A 16,646-nucleotide genomic window follows, 5' to 3' on the forward strand; every position below is an offset into this window, starting at 1 on the left:
GGCTGTATGCCGAATGGATGGCCGAAGGCGACCATGCCATGACTCCCAGGGGAAAGATAAAAACGTCGTCAGTGGAACTCCTCTGTACGTGGGTAATCGAGGCATGGGCCATGATTTCCCCAGAAATCATAGTCCGCAGTTTCAAAAAACTGGAATTTCCAATGCCTTGGACGGGACGGAAGACGACGTGGTTCACGATGAGGATGGAGACAATGCTGAAGCTGGCGACGACTCCGATGACGCCGCTACGAGCGACGTCGACGGCAGTCTTGACTCTGACTCCGATTAGTTCGGCCAAGAGACACTTTATTTGCTAGTGGCTTTAGTGTCTGCAAATAAACATTGATTTGTGTTAAACCTGTAGTTTTATTGTTAAGGTAAGTCTTGTATTAGCACTTTTCAAAGCTTGTAGTTATTTGCTGGCAGAAGAACCCCGATTTGCGGCCGCTTCGTTTTTTTTTTTTTTTTTCTTAGCGCTCTACATTTTAGCGGCAAATTTTCCCGGTGCAATTCTCGCACCCCCCAACTTTCCATCGGTTTTCTGGAAAAAAAAGTGCGAGGATTATGCGAGTAAATGCAGTAAAACAAGGAAGTATTCAAAAAGGGCGGTCAACTAAACACCCTGCAAACATTTTCAACGTGGTGGTTGCTGAGCATCAGCTCCAATACCTGACACTGTTGTCTCGAAAGCCTTTGCCAGCTTCTGAATGGGGTGTGATGTAAGCCATGAGAGCAGCAAAATAATGTTACTGCTAATGAGCCACATATTTTATATGTTAAAACACGGGAACATAGGCCATGTCAGAGTTGCTTATCTGGAAATTGTGACTTCGTCACTTAAGTAACAAATAAAGAAAAGAAAGAAAGTATTTGCAAGCACTATACATGCACGAATGCGAGCACACAGGTATTGCCTGTGGTAGCATTGACAGCAGTTGTCAACACTAATGAGCAGGTTGCAACAGATGTGAAATGATAGGTACTGCCATACAATCTCAGAGCAGCATAACTAGACTGTACGGGGCATTGTAAATTTCTGTGCAACTGTGAGATTAGGTGGTTGCTGAATAGATTTTTCTGTTGATCACGGTTTCATTGCAGAAGCTCACTGTGGTTAGAACCTTATTTTTTTTTTATGTTCATTTGAGGATATGCTTGTCTCACAGTGTTTATGTGGGACACTCACGTGTTTTATGTAGGTATATGTCTCATTCATATTATTGTTAGTTTTCAGAGCACAAATTAAATCTGAACATTCATGGGTATGCATGTCACTAAATCTAGAATTGTAAATGTACTTGCACTATAACCCACTTACTTTTTTAATTACTTTTATAATATATTTTTAATATTTTAAACAAATAATTTTATTTGTAATCTTTTGAAAGCAGTTAGTTGGATCGGAAAAATTCAGGGAATAGCTGAGACTAAGCATTGCTGTGCATATTGTTTTTAATCCCAAATTAGCTTTGACAAATTTTTGAGCAGCCCTTCATTTCTCTAAGCTGTCGTAGCTACCATACTAGTGTGCATGCTTACAAAGGTGCCAGATTTTTGTGTAGCACTCTTTTCATGGCACTCTGCAAATTAATCTTGGTGCGTTCATGGTCATAGACTATTGTCACTTTCTGGCATTCTTTTCAATTCTTGGAGAAAACCTGCAAATGGTAGTACCCTGCTCTTTATTTTGGACAGGATAGTGGTTAGAGGTTAGGAAAGGTGCTAATTTATGCAACTCATATAAGGGAGCGTGTGCTAGCGTCGTGGGGTGAACGGAGGGGAAGAGGAGTGTAATATAAAAAAGAGAAAGTGAAGGAGAGGCAATATTTCAAGATGAGTGCCCATATATCCTTCAGTGGCAGATTGGGGTACCTCTTTCCCATTAGAAATACAAGTGGATGCCCGGTGTCTTTGGGAATTGAACCCAATACCTTCCGCACGGGAGGTAGACGTTCTACCTCTCTACCACTGCAGTTGAGCCATTATTTGTGAGAAGGAGAGGAAGGGAAAAGGGAGGTACACAGAAATAGGGGTAGGGAACAGTGTCCAGTTATTGGATTGATGCTCTACAGGCTTTCAAATTAACATTTCTTTCTGCATATAATTGTGAGTGTCTAATCACCTGATTGATGCCACTTATTGTGTTAACTACTATGGTGCACAGCTCACGGTTAGCTCAGCTTCATTTTCAAACATTGGTCATGGTTTTATGCTTTCGTTTGCACTTGAGGCATAAAAGAAACCTTTCTGTTCTTGTCAGAACATGACAAGGCAGGCAGATGGTTGCCATTGACTTGCTCTAAGTTGAAAATAGTCGGTGCTTACTACTGCACGCTGTTGCTCATTTAGCACGTGCTTATGCTGTTCATTGGCAAGTTGTCTGAATGCACACTACCTGCTATTGCTGGCACAAGCTGTGACTAAAAGTAATTAGGTGCATTAATTCATCATTACTTTTTGTTGTTGCCACTGGTATTACAAAAAATGATCAAGTTTCATTTTCATCATTGGTTTATTATTACTGTATGACTGTTTTTTGAGCGATCATGTTCAAAGTAAATGTTTTTCTTTGCAGCCTTTGAAATGCTTATGTAAATATTAACAGGTGGGCAAGCCCTTGTGTGTCTGCATAAGCCCCTTTTGTATTGTGTAAGTGCAAGTTAATAAAGTTGAGTGGGCTACTTGGCACTTGTTTAAATTAATAAAGGTTTATCATTATATTACAAGGCACTGTATGCACTACTCAAATTTAACTTACAAAGTAACTGAATGTTGAAACAAAAAATACCACTTGAGCTGAATCGTGCAAATGAGACGGGGACTAAAAGAAGAGACGAGAACACACAGAGTGCAAACTACCAACAAAAGTTTATTTCCTGAGCACACAGTTTTTATGCACCACTCTTACGCCACTAGGTGAGTACTGCAATCAACTTCTTAGAAACGCAAGCTCTTTGCAAGATAAGTTAACAGATGGCGTGCTGACCTGGTGGCGTAAGAGTGGTGCATAAAAACTGTGTGCTCAGGAAATAAACTTTTGTTGATAGTTTGGGCTCTGTATGTTCTCGTCTCTTCTTTTAGTCCCTGTCTCGTTTGCGCGATTCAACCCTTAAGATCATGAACCAACAAGCACAACTGACAGCCATTCTGAAGTACCGCTTGAGGTTTGTAACGTGTGTAGAAAAACTACTTTTAGATTTTAATCTGCTTCAGGGCTCGAACTGCTTGTAAGGCTCCGCAGGGCTATCTGTGAGCGGTAGAGAATTTATTTAAGAATATCTCAGAAAACATTTCTTTTAGTTTTCCTCTTATGAGCAGCTATCGCCTATCAAACAATGCTGCTTCCAAACCGTTCAGCCTTCCCTTCCTCTTTACACTTTCTAATGTGCTTGAAATGGGCTACAGAAACCATGCACTATAAAGCCACCAGTTCTTTCTTCCATTGCTACCAGCTTTGACATTGGCTTAGCTTCCAAGATAGAATAATGAAATCACTGATTTCAATTTTCAAGACCATAATATGGACACAGTAGTATCGTTATTGATAAACGGATAGTGCCGGCTTCATGCGAGTCGTATCATTTCTCTGTGTTATCATTTGATAAATGCAAAACTTAGTAGTCCAACAAGATCTAGCAAAGAGCAGTCGTATTTATTGATACATAATAAGCATGGAGAAGGTAGGCATAAAAAGAACATATCTTTAGTTATCAAAATTGTGGGATCTGATGCATTCATGAATAGAAGTTCATGACACCCGTGTGTAGTGACTAATTGTGCTTATTTATCATGCTAAGGAGGTATTGCAGGGCCACTTTAGTATTACTTCTGCACTACATAAACATTAGTGCTCAGGCACAGACAGTTACAGGAACTGCTTTTTTCTCATATTTATTCCTGTACGTTGAGATGCTGTGAGAAGCTTACATCTGGTGTATTCCTTTTTGCATTACGTGCCATTGATGGCTTGAAGATGCAGATTGCTAAAAAAAATTTAGCCACGGGTGCAAAGCAAGTTTTAATAATTGGGATGGTCAGCTGCAGACTTCAGTTATTGGTCGAAACCTTATGCTTCTTTGACACTAATGTTTTTATTAGCCTAGTTCAGATAGGAAAGCATAAGCATGTTGATCTGATAATACTAGCAAAATTGAGCTGCGCATCCATCAGCAATAGCAAACTCGTGACTGCATAAGGTAATGACGTAAGAGAACATTTTTCTGCGTTGGTTTACTTGGATAAGCAGCCAGCTTCCTGTAGGGCCATGATGCAGGGAAAATGCGCAGACACATTCTTTCTCTGCTCTTCAGGGAGGCAAATGCACAAACAGATGACCATGTATGGCTTTTGCCAAAAGTTTTAAAGCTACATTTGCTTTGATTCATCTGCCACTCACTGTGTATGCATAGAACGTTTAGGCCTCTAGAAGCTTTGAAGATACTGTACCCCTCAAGCCGGTGAGTTTCAAAATGCCAGAGCTGTTATGGGAGCCATGCCACAAGCTGCAACAGCAACAGCTTTTATTTCTCAAAGGAGCAGTGGCTTTGAAACTTTTGGCAGAGGCTCTACTATGCAGTGGTGGGAAATGCTGGGCTATTGTTAGTGTTGCATGGCTTTCAAAGTGTGAGGCAGCACCACAAGGTGATGTAAGGCTATAAGAGGGCAACACAGCCCTTGTGCTGTCTTGATCTTGCTGTGACTGTCTCACACTTCGGATTCTGCAATGAGCCGCTGCAGTAGGTCGCCAACTCGGCTAAGACTTTAGTCATAAGATACGTAGACTTACGTGTTGTTTATAATACGTTCTGTCCAAGTTACATGCAGTCCCGTCATCTTGAGCACACAGGACTGATTTTGGGGTGGCCTGCAAACATGGTGGACATGAATGTTTTTCTTTGCAGTCTTCGTTACTACATCTATTTCCATCGCCATGCAAATGGGTGATTCTCCCGCACTCCTGGTCACTTTTTTTTTTCTGTCTGCGCTGGCATTCTACTCCACCCACTGGCAGGACTATGTGACTCACGTGATGGTTTTTGGCAAGTGAGTTGTACTTGAGTTTTTACACGTTTTCATCAATACTGCCTAGAAAAAACTCCTCCTCTGAGGCTTCTTGCCACTGATATCTCACTTCTTTTTGCGCGCTTTCTTTTGTTAATAGGCAACCACCCTGTGGCCTGTTATCGTCTGCAGGAATTTCTCGAGCAACAATCTGAAACCATTGTCTTGCTAATGCTTGCCGTCCAATTTGGTATCAGGTCTGACCTTCAGTGTAGAAAGCGTCCTGATATATCTGGAGCAGAATAGAAGAATCGAATGCATTGTTTCAGTATTCGCCTACTGGGAAAAAAGCTAGCAATCTCACAAAAAAAGTTTGCTGTGCACTGATTGTGGAGCTAGTTATAGAAAAGAAGGATGATAAGCCTGCAGGGCTTTTACCTTTCTATTCCTCCTTGTTATTTTATTCAAGGCAGTTTGTAAGCACTTCTCATTTGTAAGTACTGCATACACTCCAAAGGATTGAAAGTGAAATCAGCATGAGTTAGCCAGGATAAACGACTTCTGTTCTAGATGAAATTAAAAGGAGGTGTTGGGCCATATGAAGCATATGATATGTACGCTACCGAGTGTGCATTTGCCTCTCAAAGTAGCGAAGCATCTGATGAAAGAAACACAGTGGTTGTGGTAAGCACTTAGATAGAGTGCCGAGATAAAAACGGTCAGATGTACTGGCTAGATGTTATTGTAGCTTGGCGGATGCAATTAATTGCAGAGAACCAGAAGAAGCACCTTTAGAATTAGTATTAGTGACAGCTGTGATACACACGTTTTTAAACTTTTCACGGTACATTTAAGACACTCTTGTTGCAATTTTTGGACTTCGTTGCAAAGTTGCAGTTCTGAAATAACAAATCAACATGGAAGGTAGCTAAGAACCACCCAATGAAAGGTGTAATACAAAAGGACTGGTGTAAGATTATGGGACAGGAAGGTGACACTCTGGACTAGAATCCATATGCATAGTAGGTGATATCCTCTTTGAGGAATACAAAATGAAGCGACGTTGGTCATGTCATGAAATCCATTAAATTGACTGTCTGGCTTATGAGAGTAACATTACAGCAACTTTTCAGGTGTCAAAGGAAACCATATCAGTGAAGATGCCTGGAAGTTCATTGATGTCCTTCATGCTGGAGTTTATTTGAAATACTTTGTCACTGCTATGCTAATAGTATAACACATGCTTGATCAATGCTAATAGTATAACACATGCTTGATCAATGTCGTATTAGTTTCTAGCATGCTGAACATAGCTAAAGGTAGTGACACTGTGGCCTTCTTCTCTTCAATAGGGTTGATGTCTCCGAATGCCAATGTTCCATGATGGCTGTGCACCTTTTGACAGCTATCTATGGCCAAAATCTATGGATGCAGAATGTAAGTAGCCACGTCGAGTCTGTATTAAAAGGGAACTGGTTGTTGTGACCAGGATGAGCATGAACAGCCAACTAGTGTTCGGGAGCAAATAGTTCGCACGCAACCTTTCCCTTCGATTCTTAGCCATCCCCACTAAGTGCATCTTCTATTGACACTCCTTGTGTAACATTATACCATGAGAGTTCACACAATGCTAAAGTGAGTAAGCTAAGTGCAGGATGCCTACACACTGTCCTGCTAGAGCTTTACAGATGTTTCTAGGCTCTGTCGTTATTACTACTTCGTTATTCCTTTCAACTTATGTTTTTTAAAATGCTTCGTGTTGTCATTTTAACCCCTTCAGGGTTTTCGCCGTACATGTACGGCAGAAGCTTCCTGGTACCAAAGGGTTTTCGTCGTACATGTACAGCATAGTGTTTATTTTTAAAACGCGCGCCTTTTTCGATCATTTCTCTTGTTTGCCCTGTGCTGCCACACTTCGGGAATACATGGAATTTTTTTCATGCGCCGATGTCTCTCCGTTGTACTTTATTTTCGCTTTCCAAAACGGCGCGCCGCCTATTGCTTGCCCATCCGAGCGCGTTCGCGATGCAGCTGGTTTAAAGTGCGCGCCTTTTTCGATGATTTATCTTGCTTGGCATGTGCTGCCACGCTTTGGGAATACAAGGAATTTTCTTCATGCGCCGATGTCTCTCCGTTGTTGCTTTTTTTATGCTTCGCAAAATGGCGCGTCGTGCGCCGGCTATCGCTTGCGCAACCAAGAGCGCCCGGCGCGGTTTGGTTTCAAACGCACGCCTTCTCCCGTTTCTCTTGCTTGGAATGTGCTGCCACGCTTCGGGAATACGTGTAATTTTTTTAATGCGCCAATGTCTCTCCGTTTTTTTTTTTTCTTTCCAAAGAGGCGCGGTGGCTTGTAGTCTCGCATCAAAACGCGCGCAAGCGGTCCGGCTGGTTTCGGTTTCGTCCTTCGGGTGGTTTTCACTTCTTGCGCCCGCAAAGCTGATGGCTGTTTGGTTTCTAATCTCTCAAAGGGGGACCGCTTGTTACTCTCTCGTTTATTGCACCCCGGCGCGCGATTACATCTGTTTCCATGCGACGCTAAATTACACAAACGATGCCGCCGTGATTGCGTTTCCTGTTTTGGGGTCTCGGAAAATCTAACTACGTCTTGTTGGCGATAAGACGAAGTATTACTGTAGCTTTTTCACTCGTTTTGCTTTCCGGACGGGCGCACAACCATAGTTTTCTTCCGTGCGCTCACTGACTCAGTTCGCTTACGCTATGGAAGCGCGTGCCGGTTGCGCTGCTGCCGGTGAGTTGAGCAGCGATTCTTCCTATGCGGACTATTCCCCAAGTGCCGAATCAGAATCTGATTCATTAGATTTCAGTTCGTCAGACAAGGATTTTTTGACGAGTTCCGACTCCGATGACGATCAAGGATTGACATCTGAAACGCGTGCGCGGGGAGCCATGCTTCAAAGACTATCACACGCTGAAAAGTTTTTAGTGTTAGAGCACGAGCGTTTTTAACCGGAAACGTACTCTGGTGCGCTTATTTTTGTATGTTTGTGAGCTATGTTTAATACAATGCGTAATTTTTATTCATAAAAGACTGTGAAGCCTTTTTTTTTTAGGATTCTGCTTGATTTTACTACGAATAAACCATATGTATGTAACAACAAAACTGATTTTTTTGTCACTTTACGGTCACGCAAAAAAATTTTAGACAATTTTTTTCTTAAATAGAATCGTCTGAAGAATTTATTTCAGCAATAAAAAAATTACACATTTTTGGACTGGATTTCGCGAAAAAATTCGACCCTCAAAGGGTTAATTTGGTTCTTTCCTTCATTGCACAGGTATTCTACGGCATTCAGCTACGTGAGGTTCTAATGCTGATGTCCTTTTGCTGCCTGGTCTTTGCAATATTGGGCAACATTCGTATTGTCCTTGGCGGCAAGACGCCTCTTGATGGCCTTGTCAAGATTCCTCGTCGTAGGGTATGCAACTACTACTACATTCTAGTACCACTTTAACGTGATAGTGTTAAAGAGGCAGAAATTCCTGTGTCGGCGTCGGCGTTGTTGGCATTGGTTGTGAGTGAAAAATTGGCGTTGTCAGCAAGCGAAAATTGAGAAAGATGTAAATAAATAAATAAATAAATAAAAATCTTCAATTCGAGCAAGAATTGAACCCAGGCCCTCTGCATGGCAAACAGATGTTCTGCCACAGAGCCATGCCACTGCCTGAACCTGCTTCGAGAAAAAACACTATGTATGAATGTCACGTAGTGAGAAGAGTCTCCTTAACGCATGTAATATTGCGTGGCAGAAGCGTTGAATTGCACCAGGCATCAAAACATTAATTGCACAATGAATGGGTGTTTTTGAAGGCCCACCCTATACAATGCACACAGGCATAATTAATCATCATTATCAGCAACAGCATCAACAAAGTGTACAGCTGCGCAGGTGCTAAAAATTAGGGTGTAGCGGACACTTTGCAACTGTACTTTTCTGCTTTTTTCTACTTCCATTTTACTTTTACATAGGAGTTTGCTTGCTATTAACAAAGTGTGTGCTATACTGTGGCGTTCTGTTATGAATCATCTGGCTGGCTCATAGGAAATAGGAGTTACAATGTTTTGCATAACGTTTGTCCAAAGGCTGTGCACTAATTGCTTGCAACCTTATTTCTCTGTCTGCAGACTGGTTCCTGCTTAATCCCATAAAGGGGCCCTGCAACACTTTTCTAAGTAATCATCGAATGGCTTCATTAAAAGAGCTTATTGTATGCTTGTACGAATAGTAAATTTTAGGTTCTAAGTGAATTTGAAGCGAATAGCGATTTGGTCGAATAATTTCGAATCTAATGCGAATAGCATATATAACACATTATAAAGAAAAATGAGCATATTTGTCATGACCCAACTAACCTACACAATATTTTTTTAAATTGAAGCTAGGCATGTGTAAATGTCACTTTTTGGTTGAAAGGGAAGTGGAATCAACTTTTAATAGTAGCAGGATTTGAGTTTCTTTACAATGCATGTGATAACCTGTAAAATACCTTACGTTTTAAAGTTCACCATTCTTAGGGCATATAAGCCGGTATAACGACCTTTTAAACTTAAAAAGTAATGAATCGATGTGAAGGTAATTTGTTCATTAAACCTTGAAATGGGGCTTCGCGGCAGTGCGGATTTCCCCTGGGTAGGTGTATTCACGGCGCAGCACTCTTACAATGCAGTGAAACCACCTTTCCAGGGGGTTACTTGCGGTTTATGTGTCTATTAGTTCATTTCGAATACTTCGAAACTTAGAAGAATTAAAATTCGTTTCAAAGCGAATTCAAATAGTGTAATATTCGTTCGAATATTCCAACTGCTCGAATATTCGCACAAGCCTAGCTTATTGCCTCACGAATCGACTGCCGCAAAAATTTTTAGAATCAGTCAAGTATGAGCAGAGTTGCATGAATTTATTTCATGTTTCAAGCGTTTTCTCTCTTCTTTCGTACCAGTGAGCGGGCTGAAAGTTATGCAGAGGGGATGACAAGGGGGCAAGAAGCTACGCTCGGTCGTCAGCGCGTCATGACCTTGAACACTTCTCTTCCTTTCTTTTTTTTTTCTTCGAACGCGCAGCTTGCTTTCATTGTGATAGTGAGCGAGTGCGTGGGCGGCATTCCGCGGCGGTTGCGGTATCTGTGCAGCTCATGATGCTCAGAACAACCAATGGCCGTGGACTTTGGGTTTATGGCATCATTTGTCGAGGGAAGAGGGGACGATTTCTAGCTGAATGTGAGAATTAATTGTAAATTTCAGGCCGCACGCTGCGCTATAACGTTTGGTTTGTATGTTCTCAGAAGCCTGGACTACTGATCGGCAGCATTTTCTGACCATGCTGAAAAATTGTTGCGGGGTCCCTTTAACTGTTTTGGTATTGTAAAAAAAAATGAAGCGCATACAAAGTCAAATTAACTTAATGAGGTTTATTGTTAATTACTCTTTGAAGAAAGACCAGCTACCTGCTAATAATTAACAGCAAAACCAAAGAAGAACAGAAAAAGCTGTCAGAAATTTTCAGCATTCTGAGTATGGTTTCATCATTCTGACATTGACGAAAAGATCTTCCGTCAAGCAGACAAGCTACACTCGTCCAGGGGTTTATACACTGTTTTGTGATTCATAGCAGAGTGGACCTCTGCTTGAAACTCTTTTATATTTGGCTTCAAGTAATGATAAACAGCAATGCAGCATTAAATCTCACTGTTTCTGTGGTTGCTTTAGGAGCGCACATTGTACCCTATGGCTGCTCTTCTGAGCCTGTCTGCTTGTCTGTGGGCTACGTTCAAGACCGGTCTCATGATTGCCCATCCTGTGATGTTCCTGGTCACGTATGGCTTTGCTTTTGCAAAGATCACCATCAGGCTAGTGGTAAGCGAACTCTCTCCCTTACTCTATTGGTCATTTCGCATTATATCCATGTCTTCAGAACCCTAAATGCAGTTGAACCCCTTTATCGGAGACACCCACCGGGGAGCAGTTGTTGCCCCATATATGAGGTGTCTCTTACAATCAGGGTACCAAATACTCATTTTGTGATCATCCCCCATTTCAATAAAGGCAAACTCGTATCTCTTATACCCAATTGTCTCTTACATCAGTGTCTCTTATAAAGGGGTTCAACAGCAGGCACTACTGAGAGGAAGAAAGTTGAGCTTAGTTAGCAAGTTGCCCCCCAAAATTTAAAAAAAAAAAGAAGTACAAGAGCACATGTAACATGTGAGAAAGCTTGACAACCCATGAAAAAATTTCAGAACGAAAGGAGGGTGGAGGTGCTGCAGGCTTGCCATGACGTAATGTTGTGGATAACTCCATCGGAATAGGTACTTGTTTAGCTCCCTTCAACTAAGGGGCAGCAAGACATGCAGACTGACTGTGCACTCGCTGGTGCATTTTAAAGGGGACGTTCATAGCATCTATCCATCCATCCATCCATCCATCCATCCATCCATCCATCCATGTGTAACCAAACTTCACAATGTGGCCCGGTGAGGGGCCCTTTATAAACATTTTCTCCAGAACCATACGAAAAAACTTGTCAGAAATTAATAGCTCTACCTCAACACATTGTTCCTAGCTGTTGTACCTTGCAGGAGTCGTTAATTTCATCCTCTGGCACACTTGCAGCTGACAACTGTGTCCTATGGGGAATTAGACCTTTGGGACAGCAGCCTGGTTGCACCGCTCTTCCTCTGCCTGAATGCTCTGCTCAGTACAACACCCCTTTCACTGCCCATCTCTTCAGCACTTATGTGTGCCATGGTAAGACTCCACATGCTCGTCTGTCTTGTCCATTCTGTCACTTTTAACGCTATCGCGTCAAAAGTGACAGAAGCAAACACATGCATGCAAACACACACACACAGCATTACCACTCCTAAAAACATAGTAACAGTCACTGACCAACAATTTAGACACTGATAATTCAGACATGCTTGTTTATCTTGGCATCTCTGTACACTACCACAATCCTCATAGACTTAAGGGGAGATGCGGGTCGAAAAACGCGAGTTTTTTCAAAAAGTATCGATTTTTTGTTTTCACCTATTTTGTTAAGATTAGTATCTCTACTGTTCCGAAAATAAAAATCAAAGTCGAGACTCAACTGGAAATGCGTTAAAATTGCGTCTAAAGGGCACAAGGTGGCTGTTAATCTTAACCGAAAGTGTGACGTCTTCTAGCGCCTCGCGGCCGATAAGGCGCAGCCGCTCGCCATTGGTGATCGTATGAGGAGATCTTCAAATAACCATGGTTTCCCGCGCTACACAAGCGCAAGAAATAATAAAGAAAGCATGCTTTTGCCGCGCTTTTCGAGCGCTGCGACTGGCTTTTAAATCACGTGGTACGGATCGGGGACTGCCATTGGCCGCTGCACGTCTTGCATGTTGTGAAGCCTGCTTGCAGGGTCCGTGTTTTATCGAGCCGCGCAGCTGAACGTTTCTCTCACGTATTTATTTTCATCATGGACGAAGAGAACCGTAGCAAGCGCAGCCACCGGCCAGTGAAGTATCGCTCGGTGAACAAATTTCGAGGATGCCGGCGTAAATCGAAGCCAAACACTCGCCGAACAGCAAGTGCGTCAGCTGCTGCGAGGTCTAGCGACGGCAACGACGATGCTTCCGACGAGTTTGCCGCGGCATTCGAGTATGTCAGTGCCTCTCAAAGAGAAGATCGGACTCTTCGACGACGAAGGAAGATCACGGTAGAAAGAGTCTTCCTTGATCGCTGACATAAGAGCATTGAACATCCTCGTGATCGGTGCAGTGTGTCCAACGTGTCACCGTTCGGGAATACGCGTCCGAAAACCAGCTTACAAACGCAAAGGCGTCGTTTCTGGAAATACAATGCGAGAACAGCGAGTGCCCCGAAAGTATTCTTTCGATGACGTATACGTTGCGGCGAGTTGCTCCGAGCGAGGAGGCCAGCGTAGAGGGGCGGCGAATGATGGACCGATCGCAAGCAGAACCTACGGCAGCGAGAGCTCGTGCAATAGCTACTCTGCTCGAAAGAGCTGTGAAGGAGAAACTTATGGCGCTGGCTCATTTTAGTGGCAGTGGCTACGAGAAGAACAATTTACCTCTTTTGTGTGCAACTTTGATCGGATTTCGTTACCTGTTTCATAAATAAACATCCAATTTTAACTTCAAAATTTGTTTTTCTCAAAACACACTTTTTGGCAACTTTTTCAGCGTGCCCCTCTTGTTTTTGGTATTTCTGGTGCTTGTATCTGCATGAAATTTTGCCCAAATTTTCTCTAAGGTGTGAGGAGTGCAGTTATCTCCCCCAAATCTCAATATTATTTATGCATGTTGGAAAATTCACAAGTAAACATTTATCGAGGTCGGCGTAATAATGGATTTCCCATGTTTGAATTTTTCACGTCTAGCAGATATTTTCTATGCACTTTCCTGATAGTTTTCGGCACTCTACAGTTCAAATGGAACAATATGAGCCATTAATTGGCAAAATGTATGAAAGTTTAAAGATCGAAATAGGGGGGCTAAAAGGCCTATGTTTTACACATTTGTCATGGTGCAGAACAAAAAGTATGCAACTTACAAGAAAACTAATTATATATTTGAAATCAGCATAAAAATCTCTACAAATACCCCAAGTTTCATTGCTCTAAGGTGAATACTAAAAAAAAAGTGTCTTCGACCCGCATCTCCCCTTAAAGGGGCCCTGCAACACTTTTCGAGCATGCTCAAAAAGCGCTGCCGATCGGTAGTCGAGGCTCCCGAGAACACGCGAGCCAAATATTATAGCGATGCGCACGGCCTGGAATTTACAATAAATTCTCAAAGTCAGCTGAAAATCGCTCCCTCTTCTCTCGACAAATGATGTATTAGTCCGCAAAATATGACGCGATTGTCGGCAGTTCCACCATTGGCTGATGTTATAATCACGATAACACCCTCATTATTACTTACGTTGTTAATTTTGAGTTCAATAAGTAGATAATATGTATGTTTATATTCTGTTATCGCGTTAAAAACACCGAACAAACATTAATATTAGCACTTCCGGTCTCACCGACAGCTCGTCTGCTCGTAGTTGCGTGGTTCCGTTTTCTTCGCCATGCGCAGTGCCGAAAACGTGATTTCTGTGCTTTTGACCATCGCCGGTTGTCGTTAAGAGTGGCAGCCGTTCGCGTGTTGCCTCGTCAGCTGAGAACTGCATCGTCGGCACGTTCTCACGACCGACCGAGGCACGGGCGCAGCGTGTCTCCGATAACAATGCTGGCGTCCGGTAATGGCGGCGCTTCGGGGTCGTCTGCCAGTGTCGTCTTACGAGGCAATGTATCGGAGTATGGGCCGAAACCGATCTCAGCTGTCATTCGTTCCAAACGAGCGCGCAGGTTTGCTTCCATGGTTGGCAAAGCGATGAAAACACTACGGCGTTCGAGGTGCACACTTAACATTACCACACCGACGCGCAGTTTTCAAGCACGCGCGATACACAGTGCGATCGGCTCCGCCGTTCGCTGTCTGTTCAGTATGTCATCGAGCCGTACCTCGGCGTATCCTCCCCGTAGTCTCAGGTTCCCGAGAAACCGCGACACAGCAACCAAGCAGACTCGCATTTTCACGGTAGCTGCAGACAGCCGGGGGATGGGTCCGCGCCGGCCCGATGCCCCACGATCCTTTCTTCTAGTCTTTAGTTCTTTGTTGTCAGCCCGCACTCGCTGTGCGCCCTCATTCGAAGAGCAAACAGCATCGAAGTACCGCCACTGGGAGAAGGGTGCACGCAGCTTTGCCGCGTTGAATACGATTCAAGCGCGAGCAGTGCGACGAGGCGGTGTATCGGAGTGCGGGTCGAAACCCATCTCAGCTGTCATTCGTTCCAAACGCGCACGCAAGTTTGCATCCATGGTTGGCAGAGCGATGAAAACACTATGGCAGTTCGAGGTGCACACCCAACATTACCAAACCGACTCGCAGTTTTCAAGCACGCGCGATACACTGTGCGATGGTCTTCGCCGCTCGACGACGACCGCGCGAGCCGACCGGAAGTGGCGCCACAGACCACGTGGTTGCGCCGAGACGCCAGAGAGAAAAAAATGCCGCCGGTAGGGACCGCCAGCGCTGACGTCGCCTCCTCGCACCTCCGCCCTCCCTCCCTCCCTCCCTTCACGCTTCACGCCGCGCGCAGCTTTCCGCGAGCTCGCTACGTTGAGTTGAGGGAGAAAGCTGCGGAACGTGATCTCTATAATTTGGTAACACCACTTAGACTTGACGGATTCGAAAAATTTTTGCGGCATATGACTCGTGAAGAGTCATACGTCAATAATGAGACTATTCCAATATAACTAAGAAAGGTGTTGCAGGGCCCCTTTAAAGCATAAGGATGACAATAAGTTAATGCACCTTATAGTGCCCCGTGCGCAGGCCTACAACAAACACGTAGCCGTGAGAATTTTTCAAAATGGTGGCGTAATAGTGGAGTTACACGCACTTGATAATACAAAAGAGGCCCTCTCTGGTTTGGCTCTTTCCTTTGCTGTGCTCCGATCATCGGCCCGTCTCTCCTCCTGGCTGAGCACTCCTCGCCCAGTGAGGAGGAATAGCGGTGAGCGTACGTATGTGCGAGCGGACAAATAGGTATTTTAGATGACGAACAGACGAAAATGTTGATGTCACGGCAAACACTGAGAGGTGGAACACTGCTGAAAGGCCCGGAGAAGAGAAAGGACTGTTTTTTGGAATTTGTGGGGCGCCCGCGGCTCATAGCACTGCCGCATTTGGCCTTGTTGATCACGACGGCATTCTGAACTCAATGCGCGCGTTTACTTGAACACAGTTCACATGTTTTCAGATTTAGCTGTTTATAGGATCTAGAGCACTGCACCCAAAAGCCCGGCCCGGCCCGCGGGCTGGGCTGTCCGAATTCAAAGCGTTTTCCGGCGGGCTCGGGCTGGGCTCGGGCTTGAATGTGCGGGCTTGGGCTGGGCCCGGGCTTTAAGTCGCGGGCCTGGGCAGGGCCCGGGCTTGAGGCTGCGGGCCAGGCCGGACTCGGGCCCGCTTATTAAAAGGCCTAAGTCAGGCCTTCGAGCACACGCAAACGTTATGCATTGCATAGTCTAAGGCATTCTGTGCCAATTAGCTTGATTATATAATTATATTGTACATGGCAATTACGTTTCCGTGACGATGTTACGATATGAACGATTTATATTTGATCTGCTTTCGGTGAGCTGTTCACCATATGTAACGTTATCGTTTTTTATCTTGCTGCAAGAAATTATTAATCAGGAGCCTCTTTTAAAAAAATTGTGTAATTAATGTTTCCAACGCGAGTGTAGAAAAGAGCATTAAAGAAAATGTCCTGGGTTTGCTTCTATCCACTTTTTCATGTTAGTTGTACACTTCTTTTAGATAAATTTTGTTGCTGTTTTATTTTCACTATACTGAATGACTTGCCATGTGCCATATAGACAACATTTCATTTATATTCCTTGGTACAGTAGAACCCCGCTGTTACGTTCCTCACTGCTGCGTTTTCCCGGCTGTTACGTCGTTTTCCGCCGGTCCCGGCATAGCTCCCATAGGATACAATGTATTGGGAACCCCGCTGTTACGTCGTAACTGTCGGACCGTTCCCGTATGATACGTCGCGAAGTGCGCTCGGAGCCGACCGAGTGACT

General features: G+C 43.8%; 1 protein-coding gene across 3 annotated transcripts in view; it reads left to right on the forward strand.

Annotated features, from left to right (window-relative positions):
* The window catches only part of LOC119382702 (choline/ethanolaminephosphotransferase 1), a 37,884-nt gene that overhangs the window by 13,326 nt on the left and 7,912 nt on the right, over positions 1-16,646 (forward strand). For all 3 annotated transcript variants that reach the window (XR_007415062.1, XM_037650528.2, XM_037650529.2), the window contains exons 5-9: positions 4,902-5,043; positions 6,354-6,438; positions 8,298-8,438; positions 10,727-10,873; positions 11,630-11,764. Coding sequence is in view for 2 of the 3 variants with exons in the window: in XM_037650528.2 (XP_037506456.1) it covers positions 4,902-5,043; positions 6,354-6,438; positions 8,298-8,438; positions 10,727-10,873; positions 11,630-11,764 (650 nt within the window). In the remaining variant the exon portion in view is untranslated. The remainder of the gene's footprint in view (positions 1-4,901; positions 5,044-6,353; positions 6,439-8,297; positions 8,439-10,726; positions 10,874-11,629; positions 11,765-16,646) is intronic.

This window comes from Rhipicephalus sanguineus, chromosome 2, assembly GCF_013339695.2.
Source record: "Rhipicephalus sanguineus isolate Rsan-2018 chromosome 2, BIME_Rsan_1.4, whole genome shotgun sequence".
NCBI classification, from domain to species: domain Eukaryota; kingdom Metazoa; phylum Arthropoda; class Arachnida; order Ixodida; family Ixodidae; genus Rhipicephalus; species Rhipicephalus sanguineus.